This window comes from Myotis daubentonii, chromosome 17 (assembly GCF_963259705.1).
Source record: "Myotis daubentonii chromosome 17, mMyoDau2.1, whole genome shotgun sequence".
Taxonomy (NCBI): Eukaryota; Metazoa; Chordata; class Mammalia; order Chiroptera; family Vespertilionidae; genus Myotis; species Myotis daubentonii.
Window position 1 is genome coordinate 18,264,725 of NC_081856.1, and position 18,771 is coordinate 18,283,495.

General features: G+C 38.6%; 1 protein-coding gene across 2 annotated transcripts in view; it reads right to left on the reverse strand.

Moving 5' to 3' along the window:
• The window catches only part of PREX2 (phosphatidylinositol-3,4,5-trisphosphate dependent Rac exchange factor 2), a 214,732-nt gene that overhangs the window by 78,454 nt on the left and 117,507 nt on the right, over nt 1-18,771 (reverse strand). For both annotated transcript variants that reach the window (XM_059672950.1, XM_059672949.1), the window contains exons 22-28: nt 17,218-17,402; nt 14,695-14,856; nt 10,745-10,964; nt 10,007-10,214; nt 2,673-2,852; nt 1,325-1,419; nt 479-561 (exon numbers count right to left, since the gene is read on the reverse strand). In XM_059672950.1, the coding sequence (XP_059528933.1) occupies nt 479-561; nt 1,325-1,419; nt 2,673-2,852; nt 10,007-10,214; nt 10,745-10,964; nt 14,695-14,856; nt 17,218-17,402 (1,133 nt within the window). The remainder of the gene's footprint in view (nt 1-478; nt 562-1,324; nt 1,420-2,672; nt 2,853-10,006; nt 10,215-10,744; nt 10,965-14,694; nt 14,857-17,217; nt 17,403-18,771) is intronic.

The following is an 18,771-nucleotide window of genomic DNA, read 5'->3' on the forward strand; positions in this document are numbered from 1 at the left end:
TAAAGTTATTAAAGAAAACTAAAAGTTATCAAAATCCTTTTCAAAGTAATAAAAGCTTCTACACTATAAATTGTAGTTATGGATATAAGTTTTTAAAGACTATACAACACCAATATGAGCCCTGTGACAATCTTTGTGCTTTTTGAAATTAAGAATAAAATTAAATAAGAAATGTCATAAAGGATTCTGAAAACCCATAAAAAATAAACAATAAAAGAATAACTCCTGTGTGTATAACTCTTTATGATTTCCTCAAGACTGTAAAATACTTGACATTACAATAATCCTTTGGGTTAGTTGGCTGAAGAAATGAATATTTATTCCCATTTTCAAATTGTGGGAATTGAGTTAAAGTGGGGTGGAGGGACAGATTGAGGCCTTTCTATTCTAATCCCAAACTCTTTTCAGGGCATCTGAAAAAGAGAGTACCGCTAGTTTAGTCTACAGAAAAAAATACCCACAGGTGTCCCAGTCATACCTGGCTGAAAAGATGCTCCAGACAACTATGTATCTTATCCTGTTTTTCATGAGAAATTCGAACACTTAGCGGAAGTTCATCACCTAGATAAAAAATAATAATAATTAATCCTATGTTTAACATTCCAAAGTATTTTAATATAAATAAAATAAAAATATTGAAACACAAGCTCTTATTCAAGACATTAGTTTTCATGATCAGAATTCCAACAGATTTAATAGCTACGGAGGTATCAGATTATTGATCCTAGCAAAGTGGAGTGAAAGTGGCCACACAGAAAGAACACTGCACTACGTTAATTCTTTAAAATGGTACATTTTTCTAATGATTAAGTAGTTGAAATAAACTTCAGATTTTAAAATTAAGATTTATCCTAATTGGCTGCAAAATCTTGTTTGTAACACACACATAACAAGAAATTTATGAGGTATTTATATCAGGTATTTATTTATTACTCCCATCACCTACATTAAGGCCATTTCAGGTACATCTAACTGTCCTAAAGTCCTTGGTTTAAGAGCCCTTCCCACCTCCATAACCAATCAACAATGCCTAATGTTTTAGTTAAACTTGCTTCCTGTATACCTATCATTTTTCATAGTACCATAGAAGGATCATAAAACATATACTAAGGTAATTTAAAAAACTTAGTTCGTTTACTTCATCGCTTTTTAATTCACTACTTATATCAGGATTGAGAAACGGGCTTTATCAAGCACATACACTGAAATGCAGTATGTGCAGTTACCAAGGATGACTGACAAAAGGTAAAAATGCATAAGGATCAGACAGGTCAATTCCAATGGTACTAGCATCAAAAAGCACCCATGCCTTCAGCAAACGCACCTGAGTCCATTTCATCACTATGAAAATATGAGCTGCACTGGCTGCTGCAAATGCTCGTGAAGGAGGCGACGGAGTTCCTGTTGCTATTGCAGTCGCTGAAAGGAAAGAGTCACATTGACTTTAAGATTGCATTCGTCACACTTACCCTGTGATTTCTTCTGAGAGAAACGTACTGTGCCGCAGTTACATTTACTAATATGTTTTACAGAAAAGGATGCGAAAGATAAACTTCTCTATCACAATTTATCTAACTTTTTTCAAAAAAATGTATTTTAAGTTCAATCATATTTCAAGTTTTCTTGTTATATAACATAATCCTAAATAAATTTTAAATGCATAGTTATAAAAATTTTAAAAATGAATATATAAACTAAGGATTCAAACCAAACTTAAAATTCTTCATAATCTTTTTGATGGTATATGCCTGTAGTTAATTTGTTAATAGAGACAAAGTTCTGTTTCAGATCTCTGACTTTCAACCCTTACTGGTACCTTAAATTATAACTTATCAATGGCACTCTGAGCTTCCCTAGGAGGTAGGGAGGTCAGTGCCTTCTCCCCACCTCAGAGCTCAGCACAAGGCATGTACCTTGAAAATGTTCAATAATGGTGAACATTGAAGGAAAGAAGGTTTAAAATAATTGTGAATGAATATGGATATACTACACATATCTGAAATAGTGCAGGAGATTAAATATTTTTTTCCTCTCACAATAAATAAAAATGAGTTATTTAACTTTAAATTTACATTAAAAATTTCTATTTTTGCCTAGTGGGAGACTGAGGGTAATTTTAATAAATTGGTAACTAGAATTTCAGGCAGGAAAATATTTTTAGACAATATCCCATTGGAGAGGAAATCACAGATTCCTTTTAAAGAGCATATTGGTATCCTTAGAAGCTAAAAGTAAAAGAAATGGTAAAAGTGGTCCATCTGCATGATATATTATTAAATCCCTAGGAATAATTAATTCTTATTATTGGTTAAAATCCCTTTCACATAGAAATTGGGATAGTAGAGTGGCTAAGAGAGAAACTCAGGGCCAGACCACCTGGTCTCATAGGTAAATTAGGTAAGTTCTGTGGGCCTCAGCTTCCCTACCTGTAAAATGGAGCTCATCTCAGAACCAGTCACATAGGGTTGTGGTGGGAATTATGTGAGAGCATCCTGTTCCTCCCCGTGTCGGTAAAACATGCCTTTAATAACTATTAGTACGTACTAAACGTCTCTGATGGGAGTAACTTTGATCAAATAATAATTATTTTTTACAAGACCTTTCTGGAAAATAACCAATTCACATCTGACCTTGTTGATGAAATAAATGAGTTCGAGGAATTAACGGATTACCTGTAAGAGTCTCTGTTGCTGATAGTGTCATGACCTGAATCTTCCTGCTCATCTCCGGCCACATTAAAACAGACGCGTTTGCTGTTTCTTTCCCCCTTCTCATTGTCACTGTCTGTGGGCACTAGGCATTCGGATGTCTTCCGTTCTAACTTAGGAGAAGATGTTATCGAAGACAGAAGGCTGTATTGTGATATAAAAGAAGAATAAGTGCACGCTTTGAAACTGGCTGCTTACTGGTTGATACGATGGGCTTTCAAAATATGTCTAGAGTGCATCTGTGTTTCGCAGGAAGTAAATATCCTACCGCATCAAAACCCTGTCGTACGAAGTTTACCTTTTCCTCTCAGAGTAAATGATAGGAACACAATTTAGACTAGAAAGCTGTGTCCAAATCCTGGTTCTCCAACTTATGAGCTTTGTTATCAGAGCAAAATGACGACAGTCTCTTTGACACCCATGAGATGGGAATAATATGAATGACTAACCCACAGGATCGCTGTGAGAATGAAAAGAGATCGACACATTCCTGGTGCATCCTGGGCACCACCTCTCTCCTGGACATTAGCCACTAGCACCGCCATATGAAAAGACATGGGAAACTTTAAAGGGCTACCCAGATATCAAAACAAACACTAAAGGTGCTTAGATATCCTCACTGGCTTACCCTCAGCTATTAAAAAGCCACCTACCCACCTGGTCTGTCTTAGTTACCTCCCAGGCTTTCTCCATTTGTCAATCCTTTCTTACTGCTCAGACTCACAGGAAGGTCCTGGGCCCTATGATCGTAGATGCTAAACAGAGCCACACACAAGGGGAGAATAGGAAGCCAGCAGTTGCTACTCCCACGTCATCTGCAATCCGTCAGGATGAAATGTCACAGATCTTTCAAACTGGCTCAAGGCTAAAATACCACCTCAGATGCTGAACTGGTGTGAAAATTGATCTTGGACTTTGACAAGCACTGACTCTACCACTCTAGCCTTGAATGTTGGGCTGTAAAACGTTTCTGTTAAAACTAACTCAAAAATATGAGAAAATGAAATTGGTCTTTACTATCAAACAACATGCTATAAAATTGAATTAAATCACATCTGAATAAAGGGACCATGTTTGGCTTCTCCAGCCAACCATTATCTTCTCATTTATCAAATAGCAAAGACACTCTGTTCTATCAATAGCAAATGTACATATCTTTGTTTTCAATCCTCACCTAAGGATACGTTTATTGATTTTAGAAAGAGAGGGAGAAAAGGAGAGAGAGAGTGAGAGGAGGGAGAGAGAGAGAGAGAGAGAGAGAGAGAGAGAGAGAGAGAGAGAGAGAGAGAGAGAGAAGCATCCTGGTAAGAGAGAAACATCAACTGGTTGCCCTGAACTGGGACCGAACCCACAACCTAGGTATGTGCCCTGACTGAGAATTGAACCTGCAACCTTTTTGTGTATGGGACGACACTACAACCACCTGAGCAACCCAGTGAGGGCAACATGTGCATTTACTGACACTCTTCTTCATAGCAATGCCATATTTGCTTTATTTCAAGACCATGAAAATGTCTCATGCCTCTTATATGTACATCCCATAATGTCAAGCCCAATATGCACTGAGTAAAGATTTCAGTGATTTTTACTAACTAATTAGAACATTTATTATATTATGCATTGTTCTCAGGCTGTGTGTATCATAGTTAACAAAACAAACAAGATCTCCTGCCCTCTTGGAGCTCACAATCTCCGGGGAGGAAACAAAACAATAAATAGTAAACTATCTAGTACTCAGATGGTGACAGACGTTAGGGAGAAAAATGAAGACGGCAAGGAAGCCAGAGCTGCAACTTCAAACCATGTATCAGGTAAGGTCTCACTGGAGGTGACATTGGAACAATATTTGGCAGTTTATGGTTTTTAGGCACCAGTGATGATCAGGAAGCTGAGGTACATTGCTCAAGACCTTGTGAGGCTTCGAATTCTCTTTTAAAAAAGTCCTCCTATTTGAGAGGATACTTTTATGTCTTGTAAGACAGATTGGATATGTATTCGCTCCCTCCACCCAAAAGACTAAAACATTGTGCGACACAAGCGCCACACGGCACAGACAGATGAGCTCTGAATACCAAAGAGTTTGCAGGAGTTCTCATTCTGCAAGGCGTCCTCTGTGCTCTATGTGTTTTTAAATTAGAAGCCATGGGGCTAAGCATACACATTCTTTCCAACTTACAGGCACTGTATTCACATATTTGCTTTTCATCAGAATCAGCTGCAATTATGCTCACAGTGACCCTGCAGGAACAAGTGTAATGCTAACAAATGTGAGAAAAACCGTTTGTAACACCATGATTTTACATAAAATGTCTAGATTCCTAACAGCAATAATAAGGCATAAAACTTAACATGTGCATACAAACACATTTTCCTGTACTGTTGCTCATGTGTAATATGAAGAAGCTACCTACTGTAAGTCCATTCATTCTGAATGAAAATTCTGAGCAGCCTGCCATTCCAGGTCAATCTTTTCCTGATGCCCTTGATTAATAAAGAGTTTTGTATGTTGGATGTGCATTGACCTGTGTTTTTTTCTATAACATTGACGTTTCAATGTCATCATCACCATCATCTTCATCATAGATAACATTTAGTTAGCTCTTACTGAAGTCGTTATGTTAAGTACTTAACAGATATTAATTCATTCAAGACCTAAAACCACCTTATGAAGTTGGTATTATTATTATATCCTCACTTTAGAGATGGGGTGAGACGCACTGTTGTATACATATACTTTCAAATTCAGCACAACACCTGCTCCCCTGCATATCAGTGACACATGCTGAAGGGAGGGAGGTGGTCATCAGAGCTGTCCACCACATCCCAGCTCTCCTGGGCACATAACTGGTGGCCTCCTCTACCCCTGTGAGGGTGGGAATGACCAGGTGACTTGCTTTTGATGTGAGTGGAGGTGACATGGGCCCCTTCCAGGTAGAAGCCTTTATGCCCGTGGGATTGGCCTCATTCTCTCTCCCTGGGACAATCAGACACCCCAACTGACAAGGGCTGCTGCCTAGACTCTGAAGGAGGTCAGTGTGCAGCAGAGACCCTGTGACTCAGATGGGCCTGGAGAGTGAGTAGGAAAGACACCTTGTTGTGAGGCTTACAGTTAACATAACAGTGAAGGGGGTAAAAAGACGTATAAAAAGTAGGTGTCTAAGAAGATATGACATGAGCGACTGGGACACAGGAGTATCTACTCTCTAGGGCAGCGGTTCTCAACCTGTGCGTCATGACCCCTTTGGCGGTCAATCGACGCTTTCACAGGGGTCGCCTAAGACCATCCTGCATATTAGATATTTACATTACGATTCATAACAGTAGCAACATTACAGTTATGAAGTAGCAACGAAAATAATTTCATGGTTGGGTCACACCATGAGGAACTGCATTTGAAGGGCCAGAAGGTTGAGAACCACTGCTCTAGGGGGACTGAGGCAGAGCCTCTCTACACAGCAGCCATTAGTCTGACACTTAAGTGCCTGGAAGGCCAGCCAGATAAACCTCAGGAGCAGGGCTATCTGGGCCGTTTGTCAAGTTCCAGGAGCAGAAAGAGGCTGGTGTCCTGGAGCTTAAGGGGATGAGTTTCCTCAGAGAGGGGACAGGAGCAGATCATGTAGGGCCGTGCAGGCCACAAGGATCCATTCGATGCTTTCTTAATTGCATTGCAATGCCCTCAAATGGTTTTAAGCAAGAAGCTAGCATGGGTTACCTTTCAGACCCCTCTGGCACGGGTGAATGTAGAATGTATCAGAGAGAGGCACAGCTGGAAACTCCCATAGTGGGCACACGTAGGAGGACAGTGGTGACCGAGTCTAAGATGATGGGGTGGATACATTCTTAATGAAGTACTGAGGTGAAGAGGAAGATAAGGGAAGAATCAATGGTGAGACTCAGGTTCTGACTTCATGGACTAGAGTTGGGAAATACTTTACTCACAAAGGGAAGCCCTTGGTGGAGGGGTTGAAATGGATTGAGTAAAAGAAAATATAGAATTCAGTTTTGGAAACAAAAAGTAAGTTTGATGTATCTGTGATACGTCCCAGTGGTTCATAAGCCACATGACAGAGGGACTGTACAACGAATAAGCCAGTGTATAAAGTGGCATAGTGTGCCTGGTGCACAAGCTAACTTTCATGAAGCTGTGCCCTCTTTTATACATTCATGAAGCTGTGCCCTCTTTTATACATTTACCAGAAAAATGCTTGGGAAACCTCAAAGATAATTCCACCGCCAGCCCTACCACTCCTATCTGTAACCCCAGTTTGCTGAATGTTCTACAGCGTTCACAGCTCAATCCTGGGGCATCTGGTACCTGCAAAATGAAGTCTGTTTTCAAATGTCCTATCTTCAATAACCCCCAAGGCTTTTTATTTACTTCTTCCCTGTTTTCTGAAATCCCATGAAAGGTTTTAGACTATCCTAGACTATCCACAAATTATTTTCCTGTTTACTTATGCCTAGTACCTAAGTGCCATTAATCAGAAAATACCTCATTAGAAGGCAAAAGTATTTAGTGTTCCACAATCAAACAGGAATCACAAAGCCTTGATGAAACCCGTAACACTGCCTTATTTCATGGTGATAAACAGTAAATTCATCTCTAGCTCCATCTGTGGACCTGAATGAAATAGGAGGATTGAGTGGAATGTCTACATGTTAAGTAAAATGTTATTTCTGGAAGTGTTCCCAAGTGACAGGGTAACCAGACTTCAGGGGAAGACAAGCTCAACACCAGGCCCTGTCACAGGAATGAGTCACTTCTAGAAAGGCTAGCCATGGGGTGTTCTGAGGCCATTTCCCTTAAAATGTGGCAAAACATCTGAGATCTGCTTCTCCATTCTGCAGACACTTCTATGGGTGACCAAGAATAATTACTACATGGTGAGAAAATTGTTTGGTAAGTAGCTTTTCAAATAATTTGGCAAGTTCGACTGTACTGCAGCATCTTTGAATTCTAAGGGCAACGGGGAATCTGAGCTCTTGGATAACTGTACTATCTTAAAGTCATTATACCGCACATTGAATTATATAGAACACATTTATATTTAGAATTGAATTATATGGTGCACACAGAGAAGAGCAAGGAAGTTCCTCAAATCATTTGCTCATTTCACATCACTTTCCTAATAAACCTGCACAGTTGGGTAATGGCTTTTAGAAGAATAGAGTGGGGAAATCTTAAGTAAAAATAGGTAATCATTTTAAGTAGTTTTGGATAAGAAAAATAACTCCTTTCTGCAACTAGTGCTTTAAATGTAAAGAATTTTAAACCAAGGAAAGGGAGCCCCCTAGCTCTAACCATTTTCTTGGAAAAAATATATCTACATTAGCAGAACTTTAAAATAAAAAGGTCAAAAATGTAACACAGACAGATGAAGCCCGTACAAGTGCCAGGCAGTGATAGGTAGTCAATGCATCCAAGGCTTTGTCTCAGGCAGTGTGCACTCGGGCAATCAATTATCCTGCCATTGACAAAGGACTCATCTGAAAAGTAGGAACAATTACTCTTGGCCTGATTGGAACATGGGATTGGTCCAGATGTTCTCTTAAAACCCTTTGAGATCTAACATACATGACTCAATGCTTTTATTTATGGCTTTATTGACTATATCTTCCTGAATGCATTTCCTAAATATTTTGGAGGGAAAAACTGATTTCTTATATAGAATATGTCATAATAAAATCAGATTTATTAAATAAATATAATGCCCTAAAATATAAACTTCTCTGTCACAAGGTCACATATCCATTCTAAGACAATTCAAAAGTATCATACAGTTGTTTGAAACTAGCTTCCTGTTCTCAGAAACTTCACTGTCGAATTCATCTGTAAATGGGGCAGTCACAATATGATATGCAAATATGTCGTTTTTTAAAATTTATTTTCAAATTGTATTTTATTTTACTTTCTCTATCACTATTTAGCCCCCCTATGCCCTCTTCCACCTCCACCCACCCCACTCCCCCTGCAATCACCACACTTGTCCATGTCCATGAGTTCTCTCTTTTTTCTTTTTTGCTCAATCCCTCCACCCCCTCCAACACTGCCCTCCCCCCACTAGAGCTGACTCCCAAGCAAAATAAGTCATTTAAAAAAAACTAGCGTATTAGATCTAGGAAAACAGAATTGTAATTCTAAATTAACTCATTAAAACATCTGGAAAAATAGCATAGTAAATAGTAAATATTTAAAAATAATCTTATAGAAATGATACAGACTAAATTTCTAAGATGTGTAAAATCAGAGATGATGTCTGTCAAGACTTCATTAGTATAATGTCTCATTGCAACAAAGGCTTAAAGTAAGCTTTAAATATTTTGTCACAACTGATTTATCCATGGAGGAATGGAAAGACATCTGTGTGTGTGTACTACACAACACACACCCAATAGCCATCTAAATGTATAACTTCAAAGGGAGGTACAATAAAAAAACAAAAGAGGATTAACAGTGCTTATACCATTTTCAGATTCTACCAACTTTGGCTATGCTCAACAATTTCAACTCCTTGAATGATAAGCAAGCAAGATGGCTGATTGCTTTTTGTATGAAGTTGTATAACTGTCACCACAAACTTGCAATGTGTTATTGTTCACCCTGTTCTACACATGAGACACTGTGCTACACTGAGTGCCATGTTGTTTTGTACACACAGAGCTGTCTTGACTATATGTGAAACTTAATCAGATACCATGATGGAGCGCATCATCCTGCAGAGCTCAGGCAATTCTCCGAATGTGGAGCTCCTCCATCAGACTCGCTTTGGAAAAGTTATAATTAACTTCCTCTGCCTTGCTTGATAAAAATCTTTCAAATTACTGGCACAGGTATCTGGGTTATTCCTTACTATACCATTAATTTGGTCATTAGTCCAAGGGATATATAGGTTTGAATTTACTCATTTAAGAAGTATGTTAAGAATCTGTTATATTTAACATTTTTCCTGAACACCTACTGCATGCATATATACCAAATAGTGTACTCTGCTCTACAGTGACATCCCTCTTTCAATCATATTTGTCAGTTTAATATTTTCACACTGAAACTTCGTGTTTTCCATACAATCAAGTTTTGTCACTCTCTTCCCTGTATTAAAGCTTCCTTAAAATATGTATCTATAGATATACGGCATGTTTTATCATTTTTAAGTTGTTAGAAGAAGAGGGTCTATGTGATCAGCAAAAATCTCCTACATTTCCAAAAACTAAAGAGAGAATGATGGATGTTCAAAAGTCTTATTTTGTACGGCTATTTTATTAGGCACATTTGAAAATACAGTAAATAAAATACTTACTCGTCTATTTGACAGACACACATCTCCACCTCTTTCAGGGCAGCCTGGAGTTTGCCCAGCAGTTTCACATAGATGTCTTGGGTTTCCAAGTCTTCTTCTTTTAACAAATACCGGAGCCCGTGCCCGTCCTGCTGTGCCAGAGACAAGCCCGAAGGGGCCGCCATGGTTGTGATTGTGTGCTGAATGTACACCATGGGGCTCAGTTTCCCTGGGGAGGCAAAATTATTCCATCATAATAGTTACTACCTTTAACTTACAGAAACAATCCAGGGCAATTCACCTTAAAGGCCCAAGCTTACATAAAATAAAACGGAAGCCCAATGCTGAATTTAATTCAGGAATTAAAGCTTATGGGGAATTGCCATGAAAGGGGAGGAATACAGTTTGATCCCGCATCCTGAGGTGAAGGTGGGAATTACACTATGCTTCTCTATTTATCTCAGAGTTATAGGGCATTTCAGATTGTTTTCACAGCAAGATAAGCTGTAGCTATCATGTGTAAGAAAGGCAAGAACCCCCTTCTTCTTAAAGGAAAAACAATAATAAAACTGCATACTCCATGTTCATTCTATAAATGCTTATACATAATTACCCAAGTGATTATAGTGAGGAGTCTTTCTTTACCAAAGTGCAGACTTGCTTACACACCAGGAGCTGTCCAAGGCCAGGGGTGTGGGGCCAATTATGACGGCCCAAATTACTTTATATGATTTGACCACGTTCCAAAAGCTAACATACCTTGTTCAGATTTGTTTTCTTTATCCTGAGCATTATGCTTCCTACTATCCAACTGAACACCAAATGCGCTCCCCAGGGAGGTCGATGTTTTGGGATAAGAAACTTCCATCACGTTGACATGGCAGTTGGTCGGGCAGAAATCACTGCTGTGCAGTGGGGATATTTTAGATTTGGCTTGTTTAAAGGTGGGCCAGGCTCTATTCTTTAGTACACGAGAAAACTATAAATTAAAGAAATAAACAGCAGTGGAACACACAGTGGTAACTCAAACATTTCACTTCCATCATCCACAGCAAAATCAAAATAAAATTAAATGTCAACTGGAACAAGTGAAATAAATTATAAGCTGCTAGAATTTAAATTGTTATTTTAAAATCCACACATTTTTAATAAAGCAAAGCAATGTAGGCAGCAGACGCATGTAATTCCTTTAGAACTCTGTTCACAAGGTAGATGCTAAAAGAAATTAACTTAAAGGACCAATATCACTTCCTAGGATTCAAATGCAAAGACTCTTAACAAATGAGAGTCCGATAGAGAAATAAGTGTCCTATGACATCAATATAGGGTCTTCATCTTTAAAGTGAGACAAGGTGACAGAACAGGGTAGCTGGCAGGTCAAGGGTGGAAGATGGGATTATTCCAAACACTGTCAGAAAGTCAATCCAAACCCGTGAGCAGGTTAGACAGCAAGGCGTGGTGCTGTTGACCCAAAATGGCAGGATGACAGACAGGACCAATTGCATTCCCCATGCCTTCTGTTAATCACTGCTGAGTACTTGGGTCCGGATCAGCCTGAGGACTGGTGCGGACCCTGCTTTAGTGCCATTGAGAATAAAGCACTACTCAAAGGAATGACATGCCTTCCAAGGATAGCCACTCCAGTGCTGAAAACCTTGCAATCCACATCCATCTAATTCTTGCCATACTCTACAGCTGCCCAAAGTCTAATTGCACCCAGCTTATTTATCTCAAGCTCTCTTCCCCTGGCTCCCTGTTCTCCATCTAGTCTTCACTCAGTTCCTCTCAGACACCATCTACTCACTCTTTGTACACACTAGTCCGAGTGCCTGATTCCCACCTGTTATACTTTTGTGTTAATAGGAACTATCTCTTGAAAGCTCATGAAATCTGTATATGGAGGAAGTATGACCAATACCCAAAATAAGCTAAATTATGAAAGTATTCTAAAACAGAAGAATAAATCTAGAATTAAAAAGGATTCCTAGGACAATTTAGGGTGAGAATGCACATCCAATTGGTGCCCATTCTTACCCCTAGTTCACTACACATCTTCCAGGGATTAACTGCCTGTGGAGGACGCATCCAGGTCTCCAGCAAGGTCTGAACTGCTCTCACACCTGGGCCCCAAAGCATCGATGGCCTGTACAACTGGCCAGGAAGTCTATTTTGACGGCAACAGCCTGGCTACAGAAACTACAGAAACCAACTGCTTTCTATTTTTATAATCTAAATCTTTTAGAATCAAAATAAGGCAAGGTAGCCTCTTTGAGATTTCAGTTTCTATGGATACATTTTATTTTACAGGAAGAAAGTGTTTGAAGCCTTCCTCTAGAAGAAAAATATGTTGCTAATAATACTATAAAAGTAAATATGTGGAAATTAAACACATATATTCACCAATGCTATTGTTTCCATTGACATGCATTTGATATGCAAATAGAGCTAACCTTACATGACCTATTAAGGATATTATTTTAGGAATCTAAACTTTGTTCAAATAGAAAAGAACCTTGAAATATTTTCTTGCTAATCTGGTTTCTCTATCTAGTGAGAAAGATAGCCCATTATTCTAAATATGTTATGGTCAAGAAGGGATGAGGAAAAAATAGCTTCATTTTTTTTTAAGTCCTAGTTGTCTTACAAATTTCTTTTTATTTCTAAATTGAAAAAAAAAATAAGTGAGAGCTTTCCAAAAGACTGATACCTAGTCTTCCACTTGCCAGCTACGTGACATTGAGGAAATTATCAATCTCCCTGATAAAGAAGCAGGATTCAGTATACATGGTTATTTCGAAACTCAAATAATAATGTACATACAAGAGCTTTCCATAATTCAGTGTTATTATTTCTATCATCTAAAATCATTGCCCATTAGCCTCTCCAATCTCTGCTTTAAAAGCTTCTCAGCCCCTAGTTACTCCTGAGAAAATGTAAGAATGATGTGTTTTCATTTATTTCACTCACCAGAATAATGTGTTTGAGAATCCCCAGCATTTGGGGGGAAACCCTGTACTTTATGTTTCTAATCCCCCACAACATGCACTCCTTAGTTTATCACAAACCATATTTTTGTTAGAAGCCAGGCAATAGCACCTGCTTCCTCCTCCATAACCTATTCATCATAAGGCTGTATATACTTTACCTACACACACCTTGAGCAGATCCTTTCCTCCCCATTCCCAATGCTTCCATACAAGTCTAAGTCACTGGCACTTTTTACAAACAAACATGATTATTAGGCCACTCCAAATATCACTGGAAAAATCAGATTTTTTCAGTTTACTTTTTTAATTGCATCCAATTCAAGTCCTCCTTCCTAGTCCAGGCAGTCTTCCAATTCTTCATCAATAAGATCATTGTCAGGTCAACATCTCTGCCTTCACTTAGGATATATCCCTTTACTTGAGTGTCATTTCTCCCTCTTCACTCTGACAAATCTTTCCAAATAGCAGGTAGCATTTTTTGACGAGTTGATCCACAATAATTCCTCCTTTTCTGAAATGCTGTTGCCCTTGTTGTCTCAATTATACTGTTTAGCACATAAGCTGTGTAGCTCAGTGTCAATACAGGTAAATAAGCAATGACCAGCTCCCTATTTTGATTTTCTCATAACTCCTTTCAATATTTGATTTCCCTCCTTTGAATATATTTATTTACTTTCTTGCTGCTTCCCCCACCCAAACATAAGTGCCACAAGAGGTGCTTTTGCTGCCATATTCCTGGGCCCAAGAAGAGTGTTTGACATATAAAATGTGCTCAATAAAGTATGTCAAATAAATGAAACAATTGATCAATTTAAAATAGCCGATGTTCCCTATAGTTTCTGACTAATAGCTCTGTTCCCTCTGTTGAGAGAAAAGGGAAAGAAGAACTACAGTGTAATTTTAAAATTTGACTTCAGAATTAGGTGCCTGAGATTCAAATCCCAACTCTATCTTTTGCTAGTAGGTTAAATATCATTCTTTAAGCCTCAGTTATTACAATTGGAAAATGAGGTTTGCAAAGATCAAATGAGGGGATAGATTTATAGGCATTTAAAACCACCAAAATGTTATGTAAAAGTTATCATTTCAATTAGCTGGAACATGAATAAGTAAAAAAAATATCAGAAATTGAATTAATTTGACATTTAAACAATCTATACTAATAATAGAGGAATATGCAAATTATTCGGGATGCCGTCACAGTAACAGTAATGACCAAACAGCAGGCTGCATGGGGCGACAGGCTGGCAGGGGGGTTAGTGAGGGGCGACCAAATGACTGAACAGCAGGCTGCGTGGGGCATCCAGGCCAGGAGGGTGGGCAGTAAGGGGAAACCAGGCCAGCCGTGGGGGAGCAGTTAGGGGTGACCAGGCTGGCGGGGAGGGGGAGGCATGCATTTGGGAGCGACCAGGCTGGCGGGGGGGGGGCACAGTTGGGGGCCACCAGGCCAGTAGGGGTGGGGAGCAGTTAGGAGCGATCAGGCCAGCAGGCAGAGGCAGTTAGGGGTGATCAGGCTGGCAAGGCAGAGGCAGTTAGAGGCGATCAGGCAGGCAGGCAGGTGAACCATTAGGAGCCAGAGGTCCTGGATTGTGAGAGGGATGTCACCGATCAGAGGGGGTGCAGGCTGGGCTTAGGCGACACCCTTGTGCATGAATTTCGTGCACCAGGCCTCTAGTAATTTAAACAATACTCACATGTGAAATGTATACATAGAACATTTACCTTTTTGTAACTGGATATTCTCTGAGAGATGTGCTCAACTTTTTCACTGCAGATGGCACTGAATTTACTCTGAAGTTCAGTAGGAATCACTTCATTTAAAGAGTTAAGGCTGGTGCAGTTTTGTACAAAATGATCATCACTTTTAGCTAAGGCTTCGAGAATCTGTAGTGACACACAGACACACATGCAAAATGCAGAACAGAACAGGAAAATAAAACCTTCAAAATTAGCCAAGTAAAATGTTCACAATTCCACAACACAGGTGACTTCCCAATGCTCTTGTTGTGGCTGCCTAGGATTTCTATGTTCACCCAAGCCCTGACAGTACAGTGATGGGCCTGTGTGTCTGGTATCTCATTCTTAAAGGCTCCCTGAAGGAGGTGAGTGGACTTCTAAGACTCCTCGCTCAATAAATCAATACACTGATGTGGGAACACAATGCCTATATGTTACTCAGAACATTTTTTTTCAATTTTATAGAACAACAAAAACTAATGAAATCCAAAAGAGTAGCCTCCTTACTTTCCCAGTACAGAGCGTGCATTTAACAAATGTTTGCTGAAGGACTGAATAAATAAGAGGTTCTCTTGCTAAAATAACAATCAATGCTACCTGCAGTGCCTGTGCTCTGATATAACAGCATCAGATAAAAGCGTCCTATTTATGTATTCAATTTATAAACCCTTTTGGCTATTGGAATCAATGGTAAGGCAGTGTGCGCGTGTCTGTGTGCACGTGTCTGTGAGTGTGTGTATGTGTGTATGCACACACACATGTTCACACAAATACATACACACCCTAGATCACTGAGAATTTCCATATGAATTGAGAATTGTCATATTTATATGTAGCATTTTTTATTGTTTAACGATCACAGGACTGATTATACCCTTACCTAACATTTTTAAATAATTTGTGAGAAATGTATACATGATATATTTATCTGAACTGCCTCACCACCTCCACTTCCCTTTCTTGCAGAATATAAAGTATGAGTTATTTATTTATTCCACTAATTATTATGGAATATGAGTTACTAATCTAGAAATTTGAGGGGTTTTTACTACCTTTAATTTTCTTTTCTTCTTGTGTGCAGGGGAAATAGGTAAGTGTACTAACTTACACAGCTTTCATATATAAAATAACCCATGTAATTTTACAAATTTGAAATAGGAAATGAGATAAAACAATTACAATAACTTGATCACAAATTCTTACATGGATCCTCTTTAATAGTATAATGCAGTAGGGAAAGGGTTGCATTTTTAAAATATACATCTTATATCAATAGATACATAGAGTGGTAAATGTCATCCGAATAATGGCATTTTTTTAAAAGTAGACTTTCAGAATATAAAACAGAAATAATTATTTTTAAAATAGTGAATTTATATTTCTATAATTATTTTCTCTAACTGATATTTTTTTTAAAAATATATGCTACCGCCCTGGCCGGTTAACTCAGCTGGTAGAAGTGTCATCCTGTACAACAAATGGTAGGGCACATACCTAGGTTGTGGGTTTGATCCCCAGTTGGGGCTTGTACAGGAGGCAACCAATCAATGTCATTCATTCATTCTCTCTCTCTCTCTCTCTCTCTCTCTCTCTCTCTCTCTCTTTCTCTCTCTCTCGCTTTCTCCCTTTCTCTCTCTCTCAAAAGCAATAAAAACATATCCTTGAGTGAAGGATTAAAAAAACACATGCTATAAATATTTTTAGTCTATCTTGAAATATTTGAACTTTTTGAATATTTGAAATGAATTGAGATGAAGAAATAAAGGTAGTGAAGCTATTTGTCATATTACTTACTTGTAAAGCCTGAATCCTCACAGGGTGGTATAAAAGCAGACAAAATACTAAAGTTCTAACCTGTGGAGAGTCACATAGGAGTTTGATAGATCTCCTTTGTAGAGGATCATGAAAGCAAGCACAGGATCACCTCTCACTTCCTACATGATTTATCCATTAGGATGAAGACTTGCTTCCTCCCTGTCTTGCTGCAGGCTAAGGACTACGAATAATATCCCTCACTACCAAGAATTACATAAATGTCTGAGGATCTATTCGTAAATCATCTCTAAGCTTTGTGAAATTTTATGAAATAAGGTTGAGACTTGCAGGATTTGAAATTTCGTATAATGTATTTCATGACTTCAAATACTCCTCCGAGAATTATGTACATTTAAAAAAAGCACCACCTGGCATGAAAATCATCTAAAACGCACGCATGATACTGAATTAACGAACACAGCAAACTTATAAAATGGAGAGAAGACTGCCAAAGCAACTAACACTCCCCTGGGATGGAGTCCCATCTAACTTCCCACAGTGCTCCCACAAGTATCAATAAAAAGGAAGGCTGTACACATGCTGAGTAATGGGGGTGGGGAGAGGCAGAAGTTGAATGAGCTGACAGCTGAAATGAAACGCATACAGCTCTTCACATGTTTTAAGATGGGGGTGGGGGAGGGTTTCAGTTGCTTTATTTAGAGCACGATCCCTTGTTCCCAGGATGGCCCTTACCTTGGCAGTGAGGCTGAAGAAACCTTTGGGTTCGATCATCTTCTCCACCACATTGCACTTGATCCCAGCGGTGCTGTCATACTCATACACAACCCCGTATTCCAGGTGCACATTATCCACCGTCAGACTCACATGCTCCTTCTTCCCATCGATGATGGCCATGGTGTTGAACTTGTCAATTACCTCTGGAATAAAGACGATTTTAATTCAGCAAATTCATGAAGGGTCGGTTAGCCTTTTCAAATAATTTGGGTCTCTTTGAATAATTTTTAAGGAGTTCTTTAAAGGATGGCTAAGTTTAATGTGCTAATGAAGTATATACCCTTGTTAGCATTTCTTAAAAGAAGAACATTATTTTAGAAATATGCTTGAGTTATCCAAATCTCACTACTCTATCTTTACATATACATTTTGATCTATGGACCATATGTAAGCCTATTTACACCACTATAAACATTATACACACAATTTTATATTTTCTCATTAAAAGCATGCATGAATTAAAGTCAGCATTCTTGAAATTGCCTTAAACATTGGATGAATATTTTCTGAAAGCAGAAAAAAAAAATACATAAGGCCATATTGACGAAGCAGAAAGGAGATGCAGGAATCATTTTTTTCAGCAGAGAGTGTGTCTGAATTCTCCCAAATAGCATTTTCCAGAGAATCATTGAGAAAATGTCTCATCATTCACTATACTAACATTCCATTTGGAACATCTTCTTATAGGTTTTGAACTAAAATCACTCAGCTGATAAAACAACAACAACACCTAAAATCTCAAGCAAGAAACACTGAGAAACCTAACAGTAAATATTAAGTAAGCAAAATAGAATATGAGTTTATTTAAAATAATTCTAGAAATAGTGGAAATAGCAAAAATAATTAAATCCCAGCGTAGTTAGAAATCGATTTCCAGAGCACCTCATCAACCCTCTCTACCTTTCACTGAGACAGAATGATGATTAGAAGCAACTAACTCTAAATGAGGGAAAAAAAAGCTTCAGAATGAAGTCCTGGGATTCATCTTCATTTAAAAAAATAAGAGAATTGATTTATCATAACAGTCTTGCTGCGCCAGTGAGGTGAGCATTTCTAATACTGCCCATGAAATGAGTGGCTCCTACCAATGGCCTTCCAGGAGTGGGGAGAAACAGCGTTTCCTAAGTTCCCCCATACGAGCAGTGTGTCTAGGGAATTCTCCACCTGTACTGGTTTGCAAGAAACTAAAACTACAATAAAAATTTAGGGACACCCACCAAATATATGAGTGAAAAGATGCCAGGAGAATGGAAGAGAGGATGCAAGGACTTCTGTGAAAAGCCTTTAAAACAATAATTCAAAGCTTTTGTCAATTGCCTCAGCCCCTTTGCCCTTAGCAAAGAAGCTACTGAATATAGCAATCTGCTGGCTTGCTTCACGGAGAAAAGAGATGATAGGAGTCCTTGTCAAAAGGTCTGTCTTTCGCTCGTTTGCACATTAGCTTGCTTCTTTCATTACTATCAGTGCTTCTATACAGTAAAAGTTACTTGAATCAAGAAATTATTTTCAAAA